Source organism: Mandrillus leucophaeus, unplaced genomic scaffold (genome assembly GCF_000951045.1).
Source record: "Mandrillus leucophaeus isolate KB7577 unplaced genomic scaffold, Mleu.le_1.0 Scaffold74, whole genome shotgun sequence".
Taxonomy (NCBI): domain Eukaryota; kingdom Metazoa; phylum Chordata; class Mammalia; order Primates; family Cercopithecidae; genus Mandrillus; species Mandrillus leucophaeus.
This window is the reverse complement of record NW_012108030.1, coordinates 2,632,390-2,644,436: the sequence shown is the minus strand read 5'-3', so window position 1 is coordinate 2,644,436 and position 12,047 is coordinate 2,632,390. Positions and strand designations below refer to the sequence as shown.

The window sequence follows — 12,047 nt, the reverse complement described above, 5'->3', positions numbered from 1 at the left end:
GGGTTTCACCGTGTTAGCCAGGATGGTCTCAATCTCCTGACCTCGTGATCCGCCCACCTCAGCCTCCCAAAGTGCTGGGATTACAGGCGTGAGCCACCGTGCCCGGCCGACGCCTTTCTTTTTCTTATATCCCAGTGCAATTTGTCAGCATGACTGGCAACAAATCCTGTTTGTTCAATATTCTAAACACCCATTCCCTCCCCTTAACTCTAAGATCTCATCTTCCACAGAGACAGTGTTGCCTTCTCACTCCACTCTGGCCTTCTTGGATGTTCTGTGAGTATGCCAAACTTAGTCCCACCTCAGGGATTCCACCAGCTGTTCTTTCTGCCTGCACCCTTCTACCCCCAGACCCCATCATGGCTGCTTCCCTCTCCCCTTCTGGTCTTTTCTCACAAGCTCCCTTTTCAGGGACATCTTTCTTGGATGCCCTACTTTAAGCTGCAATCCCCACCCCTACTCACAGCACTTGCTATTCCGTGGTCCTTGCTTTATTTTTTTCCTCCTTAGTATTTCCCTCCATTTGACATATTTTATTGGGCAATAAAGGATTAATGGAGCAGGCCTGCGTTGTCCCAACCCTGCACATTCCCACCCCTCACAAAAAAAAAAAAAAAAAAAAAAAATTCGCTCTTGCCTGGCTCATGGAAGGTAACCTCTATGTCCTTGGAATATCCTGCCTGTTAAGAGTATCTTGATTTGGCTGGCACGGTGGCTCATGCCTATAATTCCAGCACTTTTGGGAGGCCGAGGCGGGCAGATCACTTGAGGTCAGAAGTTTGAGATCAGCCTGGCCAACATGGTGAAACCTCGTCTCTACTAAAAATATAAAAATCAGCCGGGCATGGTGGTGGGTGCCTGTAATCCCAGCTACTTGGGAGGCTGAGGCAGGAAAATCGCTTGAACCCGGCAGGCGGAAGCTGCAGTGAGCAGAGATTGTGGCACTGCACTCCAGCCTGGAAGACAGGGCGAGACTGTCTTAAAAAAAAAAAAAAAAAAAAAGAGTGTCTTGGATTATGATCAGGTGCAGCGGCTCACACCTGTAATCCCAGCACTTTGGGAGGCTGAGGCAGGAGGATTTATTGAGGCCAGGAGTTTGAGACCAGCCTGGGCAATATAATGAGACCCCATCTCTACAAAAAATTAAAAAATAGAAAATTAGCCAAGTGTGGTGGCACACGCCTGTGGTCCCAGCTACTTGGGAGGCTGAGGCAGCAGGATCGCTGGAGCCCTGGAGGTCGAGGCTGCAGTGGGCTGTGATGGCGCCACTGCACTCCAGCCGGAGCGACAGTGAGGCTCTGCGCCTTAAAAAAAAAAAAAAAAAAAAAAGAAAGGCTGCATTACATGCATGTTTGCTCTTTTTTTTATATTTAAAGGAGGTGATGCAGACCGGCCGAAAGGAGAGGGGTGCTGGAGCAGGCGTTCCCTCGGCTCTCCTACCTTTCAGAGAGTTATCCATTAAGTGTTGCGTTTGGTTCTTGACAAAGGACGCCACAAGGTCCAGTTGATTTGTCTCTGGGGGAGAAGGGAGAGGACACTCCAGTGGGCCCCCCAGAGAGGCAAGTGACCTCGCCCCCTCCAGGCCTGGCCCCGACCCCTCTTGGGGGCGTGGTCTCCGGCATCCCTCGCCCAGCCCAGCTGCCCAACTTCCAGCACGCACCCACTCTCCCCACAAACGCGTTCAGCGCGTAGTCCTGGAAGAAAGGCCCCTCCATGCCCATCAGCACGGCCCCGGCGCGGGCCTGCAGCTGCTCCAACTGGAAGCGACTGGGGATGAGGGCGGAGCGCAGGTGACGCAGGGCCTCCGGCACCGAGGGGTCGCACTGCAGGCAGCCCCAGCTTCCGGGGGCGCCCAGGCCCGAGAGCAGCAGAAGGGTCAAGGCCAGAGGCATGGCGCGGCCTTTGTGACGTCACAGAGAGGGCCCGGCCGGCCCCGCCTCCCAGTCGAGGACGCGGTCAGGAGGCCCAGGGAGCATCAGGGTGTTACAGGTCCGTGTTTGCTGAGCACCTACTGTGTGCCAGGCATGGTTCTAGAACCTAGAGAGAGAGTCAAGAAAAAACAGAAAGCCTCTGCTCTACCCCTCTTGGAACTTACTAATTCCTCTTAAATTTATTCATTCAACACATATTGTTTTATTTTATTTATTTATTTATTTATTTATTTATTTATTTATTTATTTATTTATTTTTTCCCGAGACGGAGTCACACTCTGTCTCCCAGGCTGGAGTGCAGTGGTGTGATCTCGGTTAACTGCAACCTCCGCCTCCCGGGTTCAAACGATTCTCCTGCCTCAGCCTCCCAAGTAGCTGGGACTACAGGCAGGCGCCACCAGGTCCAGCTAATTTTTTATTTTTAGTAGAGACGGGTTTCATCATGTTGGCCAGGCTGGTCTCGAACTCCTGACCTCAGGCGATCTGCCTGCCTCGGCCTCCCAAAGTGCTAGAATTATAGGCATGAGCCGCTGTGCCCGGCCCACATATTGTTTTTTTGTTTGTTTATTTGTTTGTTTGTTTTCAGACAGAGTCTTGCTCTGTCGCCCAGGCTGGAGGGCAGTGGTGCGATCCTTGGTCATGGCAAGCTCTACCTCCCAGGTTCAACCTATTTTTGTGCCTCTGCCTACCAAGTAGCTGGGATTACTGTGCCACCACACTCGTATAATTTATGTATGTATATGTGTGTGTGTATATATATATATAGAAAGAGAGAGAGAGAGATGGAGTCTCGCTCTGTGTCACAGGCTGGAGCTCAGTGGTGCAATCTCAGCTCACTCTATATACGTAGATGAATTAAATATAAATTTAATCATAGAGATTCAACTAAAAGACATTATAATAGTATACACGGAGATATAGCAAATGTGAAATTCATATATGATATATTAATATATAGTTAAATATTAATTCATAGAGATTAAATTAATTAAGACTAAATATTACTATGTGGAGGGAGAGAGGAGGGGAGAGAGAGACAGAGTAGGAGAGGGGAGTTGTCTTATTAATAGTTTAGGTGCTATAACAGAACACCATAGACTGGGTGGCTTATAAACAACAGAATTTATTTCTTGCAGTTCTGGAGGCTGGAAATCCAAGATCAGAGCGCCAACAAGATGTGGTTCTGGTGGAGCTCTCTTCTTGTATCCTCACGTGGCAGAAAGAGGGTGAGAGGACTCTCTGGGTTCCCTTTTTTTATTTTTTAATTTTTGAGATAGAGTCTTGCTCTTGTCACCCAGGCTGGAGTGCAGTGGCACGATCTCAGCTCACCGCAACCTCCACTTCCCAAGTTCAAGCGATTCTCCTGCTTCAGCCTCCTGAGTAGCTGGGACTATAGGTGTGTGCCCCCACGCCCGGCTAATTTTTGTATTTTTAGTAGAGACGGGGTTTCACTATGTTGGGCAGGCTAGTCTTGAACTCCCAACCTCAAGTGATCCGCCCCCACCTCGGCCACCCAAAGTGCTGGGATTACAAAGTGTGGGATTAGACCACAAGGAGGTGCTCACATCCAAGTGAAATTCTCTCTACTTCCGGACTGAAAGTCAGGGCCTTGCCGCCCACGCCTACCTTTCTTAGGATGATCCAGTTGTCTACCTATGTCGTGGGGGCCATAATTTGAGAAATGAACCTGAGATATTAACGTGCGCGTCCTTTTCCTCATCCGCTATTACCATCTGCCTGTCATGCAGGGAGTCAAGGGGCTGCTGTTTGACCTAAGAAGTGACGGCTAGAATGGGATGGGAAGGCCGCTCATTCCTCAGCGTCCAAGCCCCAAACCCTGAGGCCCGGGTGTGAGGCAGGAAGGCTTGGGAGGCAGAACCGGTTTTGTTTATCGGCTGCAGCCATGCTAATTTGGTAAAACATAAGTTAAATGAACTATCATCAGATTTCATACCCCAGCAAAAGTGGCCGAGGAAGTTCCCACACTCACCCTCCAGGCGCACAGACGTCCAGACCAAGGCGAGCTGGGTGTCCTCACTGGGGAGGTGGGTCGCCGGTTGTAGGACTCTGTAGCAGCCGGAAGATCAGACGAGCCTGTCCACATCATAACATGAATGGATCCAAGTGAAAACAGTAAAAAGCAAAACAAAGCAAGCAAACGAACGAAAAACCCACAGTGAAACATACAACTCAATACCATTGACATAATTTTTTTTTTTTTTTCTGGAGACAAGGTCTCCCTCTGTCGCCCAGGCTGGAGTGCAGTGGCGCGATCTCAGCTCACTGCAGCCTCAACCTCCTGGGCTCAAGTGATCATCCTGCCTCAGGCTCTCACATAGAATAGAAAAAAATAACCGGGTGTGGTGGCACACTCCTGTAGTCCTGGCTACTTGGGAGACTTAAGTAGGAGGATCGCCTAAACCTGGGAAATCAAGGCTGAAGCGAACCACGATCTCACCACTGCATGCCAGCCTGGGGCACAGAGCAAGATCCTGTCTCAAAACATAAAAAAGAAAAGAAAAGGATGATATGTTTGTTCATTTGTTTATTTTGAGACAGAGTTTTGCAATGTTGCCCAGGCTGGCGTGCAGTGGCACGATCTTGACTCACTGTAATCTCGCCTCCCGGGTTCAAGCGATTCTCCTGCCTCAGCCTCCCGAGTAGCTGGCACTACAGGTGTGCGCCATCACACCTGGCTAATTTTTGTATTTTTTTTTAAATTATTTTTTTTTGAGACAGAGTCTCACTCTTGTCACCCAGGCTGGAGTGTAATGGCATGATCTCGGCTCACTGCAACCTCCGCCTCCCGGGTTCAAGCGATTCTCTTGCCTCAGCCTCCTGAGTAGCTGAGACCACAGGCGCGCACCACCACACACAGCTAATTTTTGTATTTTTAGTGGAAATGGGGTTTAACTATGTTGGCCAGGCTGGTCTTGAACTCCTGACCTCGTGATCCACCGCCTCGGCCTCCCAAAGAGCTGGGATTACAGGCGTGAGCCACTGCGCCCGGCCAATTTTTGTATTTTTAGTAGAGACGGGGTTTCACCATGTTGGCCAGGCTGTTCTCAAACTCCTGACTTCAAGTGATCCGCCCGCCTCGGCTTCCCAAAGTGCTGGGATTACAGTTGTGAGCCACCACGCCCAGCTGAAAAGGACTATATGTTTTATGCTCATCTGAGTTTGTGACTGTACAAAGTCGTGCCTGCTGCTCTAATATTTCCGGAGGGTTTTGGGGAGTTTTGTGAACCTCATGAAGTAATGTACATACACATGTGTATTGCCAGAATGAAGGCATGCCTTATCTCATTTCGTCCACACCCCATCTGGCTGACGTGGATTGGGAGGCAGAGCAGGGACAGTCTACTCGTGTGAGGTTATGCAGGTAGAGACAGAGACAGATGTGGGGCCAGGCAGGCAGCCAGAGGTCCCCAGGCTGCAAAGCCCTGCTGAGTGACACTAATGGCCAGATCTGGCGTTGGTGTGCAGCAGGCGGAAAAGAATGTCTGGGAAATGGTTAGAGGGATTTGGCTTCAAGCCCAGCGGAGGAGGGGAGTCAGAGGAGGCGGTTCCAGCGTTGGGGGTGGGGTGAGGGCTGTTTTCTCACCATCCACTTCCCCATGTCCAGCCCCCTCCCTAGTCCATGTTGTGTGGCTACAAAAACAGTGACCTGTTCTCATGCACAGCTGTGGGGGGGGCAGACGGGGACGGCCACATTGGAAAACTGTCAGGCTCTATGCAGGCTGGACATGTGCACATCTCTTCCTTCACATGCACACACGGGAAATGTGTGCACACATCCGCCAGGGCGGGCAGACACGCATCCCCTTGGCAGCGTCCTTTGTAAGGAGCTCAAGCTGGAGACAGCCCAAGTATCTGTCAACGGGAGACTCGCTAGATAAACCCACTGTGGCATGTTCCTCTGATGGAATCCCGCACGTCAGTGGGAGGATGATCTGGCTGCCCACAAACGTCTCTGGGGCATCGTTCAAACATGATGTTGAGCAAAAGCAGAAACAAAGGACAACATGATCTGCAATTCCTTTTTTTTGACAGAGTCTCGCTCTGTCGCCCAGGCTAGAGTGCAGTGGCGTGATCTCAGCTCACTGCAACCTCTGCCTTCCAGGTTCAAGTGATTCTCCTGCCTCAGCCTCCTGAGTAGCTGGGACTACAGTCATGTGCCACCACACCTGGCTAATTTTTATATTTTTAGTAGAGATGGGGTTTCACCATGTTAGCCAGGATGGTCTCGATCTCCTGACCTCATGATCCGCCCACCTTTGCATCCCAAAGTGCTGGGATTACAGGCGTGAGCCACCGCGCTCGGCCTACAGCCTCCTTTTTTAAGGCTGAATAATATTCCATTGTATGGGTGGGCCACATTGCGTGCATTCATTCATCGGTCGATAAGATACGTGGGTTGCTTGCACATCGTGTTTTGCATTCTTTTCTGGATGTGTGTTATATTTCACTCACACAAAAACTTTAAAATAACATGCTTTGTTATTTGTGTGGCCTGGGATTGAATGTCACCCCAAGGCAGAGGCAGGGCCCATGACCTGCCCCGCGGGGCACTTCTCACCTAGTTCAGTGACTCTCACACCCACGGGTGGGGCATGGTCACGCCCACATTTCCTTTCACTCCATCACCAGCACCAAGGGGTGACATCAGCTCTGCTCACACTCTGGGCCTGGAGGCTGCCACTCAGGCCAGAGTCCCCACACCTCCACGAGGCCCAGGGGTTCTCTGTACACTGCCTGTCTCCACCACCCGCTCTCTGGATGGAAAACTGGGGTGTGAGGTGACCACAGGCTATCTGCCCCCAGCCAATCCTAACTGTCCCTCTTGTTCCTCAAACCCTATCACTCGTTCCCTTTTCTTTTATGCCTCCCTCTCTGCCTCTTTATCTCTCTCTCTCTGGGTCTCTGTCTCCTCCCCCGGTCTCCATCTCTCTCTCTCTGGGTCTCTGTCTCCTCCCCCGGTCTCCATCTCTCTCTCTCTGGGTCTCTGTCCCCCTCTCTGGGTCTCTGCCCTCCCAAGCTCTCTGGGTCTCTGTACCCCCTCTCTCTCTGGGTCTCTCCCTCTCTCTCTGGGTCTCTGTCCCCATCTCTCTGGGTGTTTGTCCCCTTGTCTCTGGGTATCTCTCCCCTTTTCTCTGGGTCTCTGTCCCCCCGACCCTCTGAGTCTCTGTCCCTCTCTGTCTGGGTCTCTGTCCCCCTCTGGTTCTCTGTCCCCCTCTCTCTGGTTCTCTGTCCCCCTCTCTCTGGGTCTCTATCCCGTCTCCTATCTCTGCCCCTCTCCCTGTGTCTCAGTGCTTTGTCTCCTTTTTCTTGACTTGCTCCTCCCTCCCTCCCTTCCTTCCTTCCTCCCCTCCCTCCCTCCCTCTTTCCCTACCTCCCTCTCTCCCTCCCTTCCTTCCGCACTCCCTTCCTTCCTCCCTCCCTCCCTCCCTTCTCTCCTCCCTTCCTCCCTTCTCTCCTCCCTTCCTTCCTTTCCTCTTGCCTGCCTGCCTTTCAAACTCTGTTTGAGAGCCCCATAGTCTGTGTGACATTGGGCAGGAGGCTTCCTCTCTTTGTCCCTCAGTTTCCTCACTGCACCATGGCACTCACTGGGCTGACATGAAACTGAAGGGAATCACTGTGTATCCCGGACACCTGGTATTTAGCGGCTGCTGAACCAGACCCATGGCCCACATGGGTTGAGAGTGTGGACTCTGTGCCAGGCCCCATGCCAAGACCTAGCACCTCCTCTAGCGAGGACTTAACCAAAATAAAATATCTGACGTCCTTTGGGCTTCAGAAAACACCATCCAGAAAGTTAATGGACAACCATATAATATAAAAATATATTTACAACTGAGCATTCACGCCTGTAATCCCAGCACTTTAGGAGGCGGAGGCGGGTGGATCATTTGAGGTCAGGAGTTCGGGAACAACCTGGCCAACATGGTGAAACCCTGTCTCTACTAAAAATACATAAATTAGCTGGGTGTGGTGGTGCTTGCCTGTCATCCCAGCTACTTGGGAGGCTGAGGCAGGAGAATTGCTTGAACCCAGGAGGCAGAGGTTGTAGTGAGCCGAGATGGCGCCACTGCACTCCAGCCTGGGCGACAGAGCGAGACTCCATCTCAAAAAATAAAAATTAAAAAAAAATAAATAAATAAATAAAGAGAAAATACTCTGGAATTAGATAGTGGTGATAGTTGCACAACCATACGAATAAACTAAAACGCACCGAATTGCACATGTTAAAATGGTGCATTTTATGGCGTGTGAATTATGTTTTTTAAAAAGTTTAAAAGGCAGTTTTTTTTTTTTTTTTAAAGAGTATGGGCTGTAGCATCAGGATCCCCGCTTTGTCCCTTATGAACTGTGTGACCTGCGCATATCCCCCATACCTCAGTGTCCTCATCTGTAAAATGAAGACAACATTAGCATCTCTACAATAGTTTCACTGTGAGGGGCAAATGAGATGATGAATTTAAAGTCCTTGTTCAGAGACATCGTTTCGTAAATGTGAGCTGGGAGCACAGACGTATCGCTTGTGAGTCACCTGAAAAATCTGGTGAGAACTCAGCTCACATCCTCTCTCCCGCTAACCCCTGGCCCCAACCTGCCCCCCAGCCCCTCTCCCAGCCAGGGAAGTTTTATACTGCATGCATGCACTACTTTGGACCAAAATCTAGGGCCTTGCCTTTTTTTCTTTTTTGGAGACAGAGTCTGGCTCTGTCACCCAGGCGGGAGTGCAATGGCGTGATCTCGGCTCACTGGAATCTCTGTCTGCCAGGTCCAAGCGATTCTCCCGCTTCAGCCTCCTAAGTCGCTGGGACTATAGGCATGTGGCATCATGCCCGGCTAATTTTCTGTATTTTTAGTAGAAATGGGGTTTCACCACATTGGCCAGGCTGGTCTCAAACTCCTGACCTCAGGTGATCCACCCGCCTTGGCCTCCTAAAGTGCTGGGATTACAGGTATGAGCCACCGTGGCTGGCCTCAGCTTCAATTTTTTTTTTTTTGAGATGGGGTCTCACTATGTTGCCCAAGCTGGTCTTGAACTCATGGCCTCAAGCGATCCTCCCACCTTGGCCTCCTAAAGTGCTAGGATTACAGGCTTGAGCCACCATGCCCGGCCAGGGCTTGTTTTATGGCACAACACCACAAAGGAAAGAAAAATCTTAAAGATTGTAAGGCATTATGCAATTATGAAAAGCTAATTATTTTCTGTACCTCTAAGACCAAAGGTTATAATCTCAACCTAAAAAAACCCCAGTCATGTAACATGCATTAAATATTTGACATGATGAGTGCCTGGATGTGCTATTGAGTTGTAGAGCTGTTTGACTGTTAAAAGTACATTCAACCTGGTGGCTCACACCTGTAATCCCAGCACTTTGGGAGGCTGAGGTGGGCAGATCTTGAATCTAGGAGTTTGAGACAAGCCTGGGCAACACAGGGAGACCCTGTTTCTACCAAAAAAAGAAAAAAAAAAAAAGGCTGGATGTGCTGGCTCACAGCTGTATTCCCAGCTATTTGGGATGCTGAGGTGGGAGAATCCGTAGGGCCTAGGGGGTCAAGGCTGCAGTGAGCCATGATCATACCACTGCACTACAGCCTGGGTGACTGGTTGAGATCCTATCTCAAAAAGGAAGAAAAGAAAAAAGGAAAAAAGGGAGGAAGGAAGGAAGAAGGGAAAGGAAGGGAAGGGAAGGGGGAAGGAAAGAAAGGAAGGAAGAAAGGAAGGAGGTAGGGAGGGAGGGAAAAAAATCCAGCCTCAGGGGCATTTCCAAGGAAAATGCTGTTCTGGTCACAGGACACTGCTCCACCCATGGCTGAGGCAACTGTCCCTCCCTCACAGATCTTATCAGACTGCCGGATGGTATCGGTTTCTCTTTCCCTTAAGGACTCAGCCCTCCCCACCTCAGACAGCAACTGCTCGAGGCCAGAGCCTTATCTGAGCTCCCTAGGTCTCCAGAACCCACCCCTGTTCTAGGCACACGGTAGACAGGCTTGCTTCATGTGCACATTCATTCATACACACGGTGCATGCACACCTCTGTGCCAGGCACAGTCCTAGACACGGGGGCTACATCATTGACCAGCTCAGACTCAAACCCCTGGAGCTAAGTTCTAATAAAATAGGCACATGTAATATATAGTATATTTCATGGTCTTCGGCACTAAGGGGAAATAAAGCAGGAAGGGAGGGTGGGAGGAGGTGGCAGGGGTGCTGACAATTTCCAGCGTTCTGCAGAGGAGACCTCACCGAGGAGGTGATATCCAGGTAAAGTCCAGAAGGAAATGAGGAGCGAATCGTGAGGTCATCCCAGGGAGGAGCCTTCTGGGCAGAGGAAACAGCAAATGCAAAGGCCCTGGGGTGAGACCGTGCTTGGCAATTTTTGTTGTTGTTGTTGTTGTTGTTGTTTTGAGACAGAGTCTCACTCTGTTGCCCAGGCTAGAGGGCAATGGCGCAATCTTGGCTCACTGCAGCCTGCGCCTCCTGGATTCAGGCAATTCTCCTGCCTCAGCCTCCCGAGTAGCTGGAATTACAGGCGTGGCCACCATGCCCGACTAATTTTTGTATTTTTAGTAGAGATGAGGTTTTGCCATGTTGGCCAGGCTGGTCTTGAACTGCTGACCTCAGGTGATCCACCCGCCTTGGCCTCCCAAAGAGCTGGGATTACAGATGGGAGGATCGCTTGAGCCCAGGAGTTCAAGACCAGCCTGGGTCACATGGAGAGATCTCATCTTCACAAAAAATACAAAAATTAGCCAGGGGTGGTGGTAGTCCCAGTTGCCTGTAGTCCCAGTTACTCGGGAGGCTGAGGTGGGAGGATTGCTTGAGGCCGAAAGTTTGAGTGTAGCGCCTGTTCTGTGCATGTACCTTGTGTCCTTCTGCCACAGGACCTTTGCACGTGCTGTCTCTGCTGCCTGGACCACCTTACTCTCCCATTCTAACCAACGACCCCTACTCATCTTTCAACTTAAAGCTCAATGAGGACACCTTCTAAGACCTTGGGATGGTCCTGACAAGGTCAAATCCCTCTTGTTAGATGTTTTCAGAACATTATCCATTTTTCCGCGGTAGCCCTCAGCAGGGAGGGGAGTTTACACTTGTGGGTGTGACTGCCTGATTAATGATGGTCTTCCCCACCTCAGTGTAAGCTCCATGTGAACATGAACTTGCTCCCTGCTGTGTCCCCAGCCCCTAGAACAATACCTGGTACACAGTAGGGGCTCAATAAATATTTGTTGGATGAATGAATGAATGTATGAATGAGAAAAATAACAAGAATGCAGGCTAACAACTAATGAGCTCAGACAGGAAGGGATAAATACAAGCCATGTTGCAAAGGAAGAATGGGTAGGAGACGGATTTGGAGAGAGAATAATAATGGCCTGGCTGGGTGCAGTGGCTCACGCTGGTAATCCCAGCACTTTGGGAGGCCGAGGCAGGCGGATCACTTGAGGTCAGGAGTTCGTGATCAGCGTGCTCAACGTGGCGAAACCCTGTCTCTCCTAAAAATACAAAAATTAGCCAGGCATGGTGGCACGTGCCTATAATCCCAGCTACTCAGGAGGCTGAGCCAGGAGAATCACTTGAACCCAAGAGGTGGGGGTTGTAGTAAGCCGAGATCATGCCACTGCACTCCAGCCTCGGTGACAGAGCGAGACCCTGTCTGAAATAATAATAATGATGATAATAATAATAATAATAATAATAATAACCACCTTGGCAGAGAGAGGGAAATCTGGCTGAGATGGTAGAGGCCTATCCCAAACCTAAAATGTCGTCAGTTTTAGGAACGTTTGAGTTTGAAGGTTGAGTTTGCAGCTGGTCGCCACATGTGGCTCCGGAGCACCTGAAATGTGGTTGGTCTGAGTTGAGATGGGCTTAGAGATTTCAAAGGACTTAATATTTAAAAAAAAAAAAAAAAAAAAGAATGTTGGCCGGGCGCGGTGACTCACGCCTGTAATCCCAGCACTTTGGGAGGCTGAAGGGAGCAGATCACGAGGTCAGGAGATCAAGACCACCCTGGCGAACACGGTGAAACCCCGTCTCTACTAAAAAGTACAAAAAAACTACCCGGGTGAGGTGGCGGGCGCCTGTAGTCCCAGCT

General features: G+C 50.3%; 1 protein-coding gene across 1 annotated transcript in view; it reads right to left on the bottom strand.

Annotated features, from left to right (window-relative positions):
• IZUMO2 (IZUMO family member 2) overlaps positions 1-1,978 on the bottom strand; it is a 12,250-nt gene extending 10,272 nt beyond the window's left edge. Inside the window, exons 1-2 of the mRNA XM_011965993.1 lie at positions 1,661-1,978; positions 1,441-1,515 (exon numbers count right to left, since the gene is read on the bottom strand). Coding sequence (XP_011821383.1) covers positions 1,441-1,515; positions 1,661-1,892 — 307 coding nt within the window. The 5' untranslated portion in view covers positions 1,893-1,978. The remainder of the gene's footprint in view (positions 1-1,440; positions 1,516-1,660) is intronic.
• Positions 1,979-12,047: the final 10,069 nt, after the last annotated feature.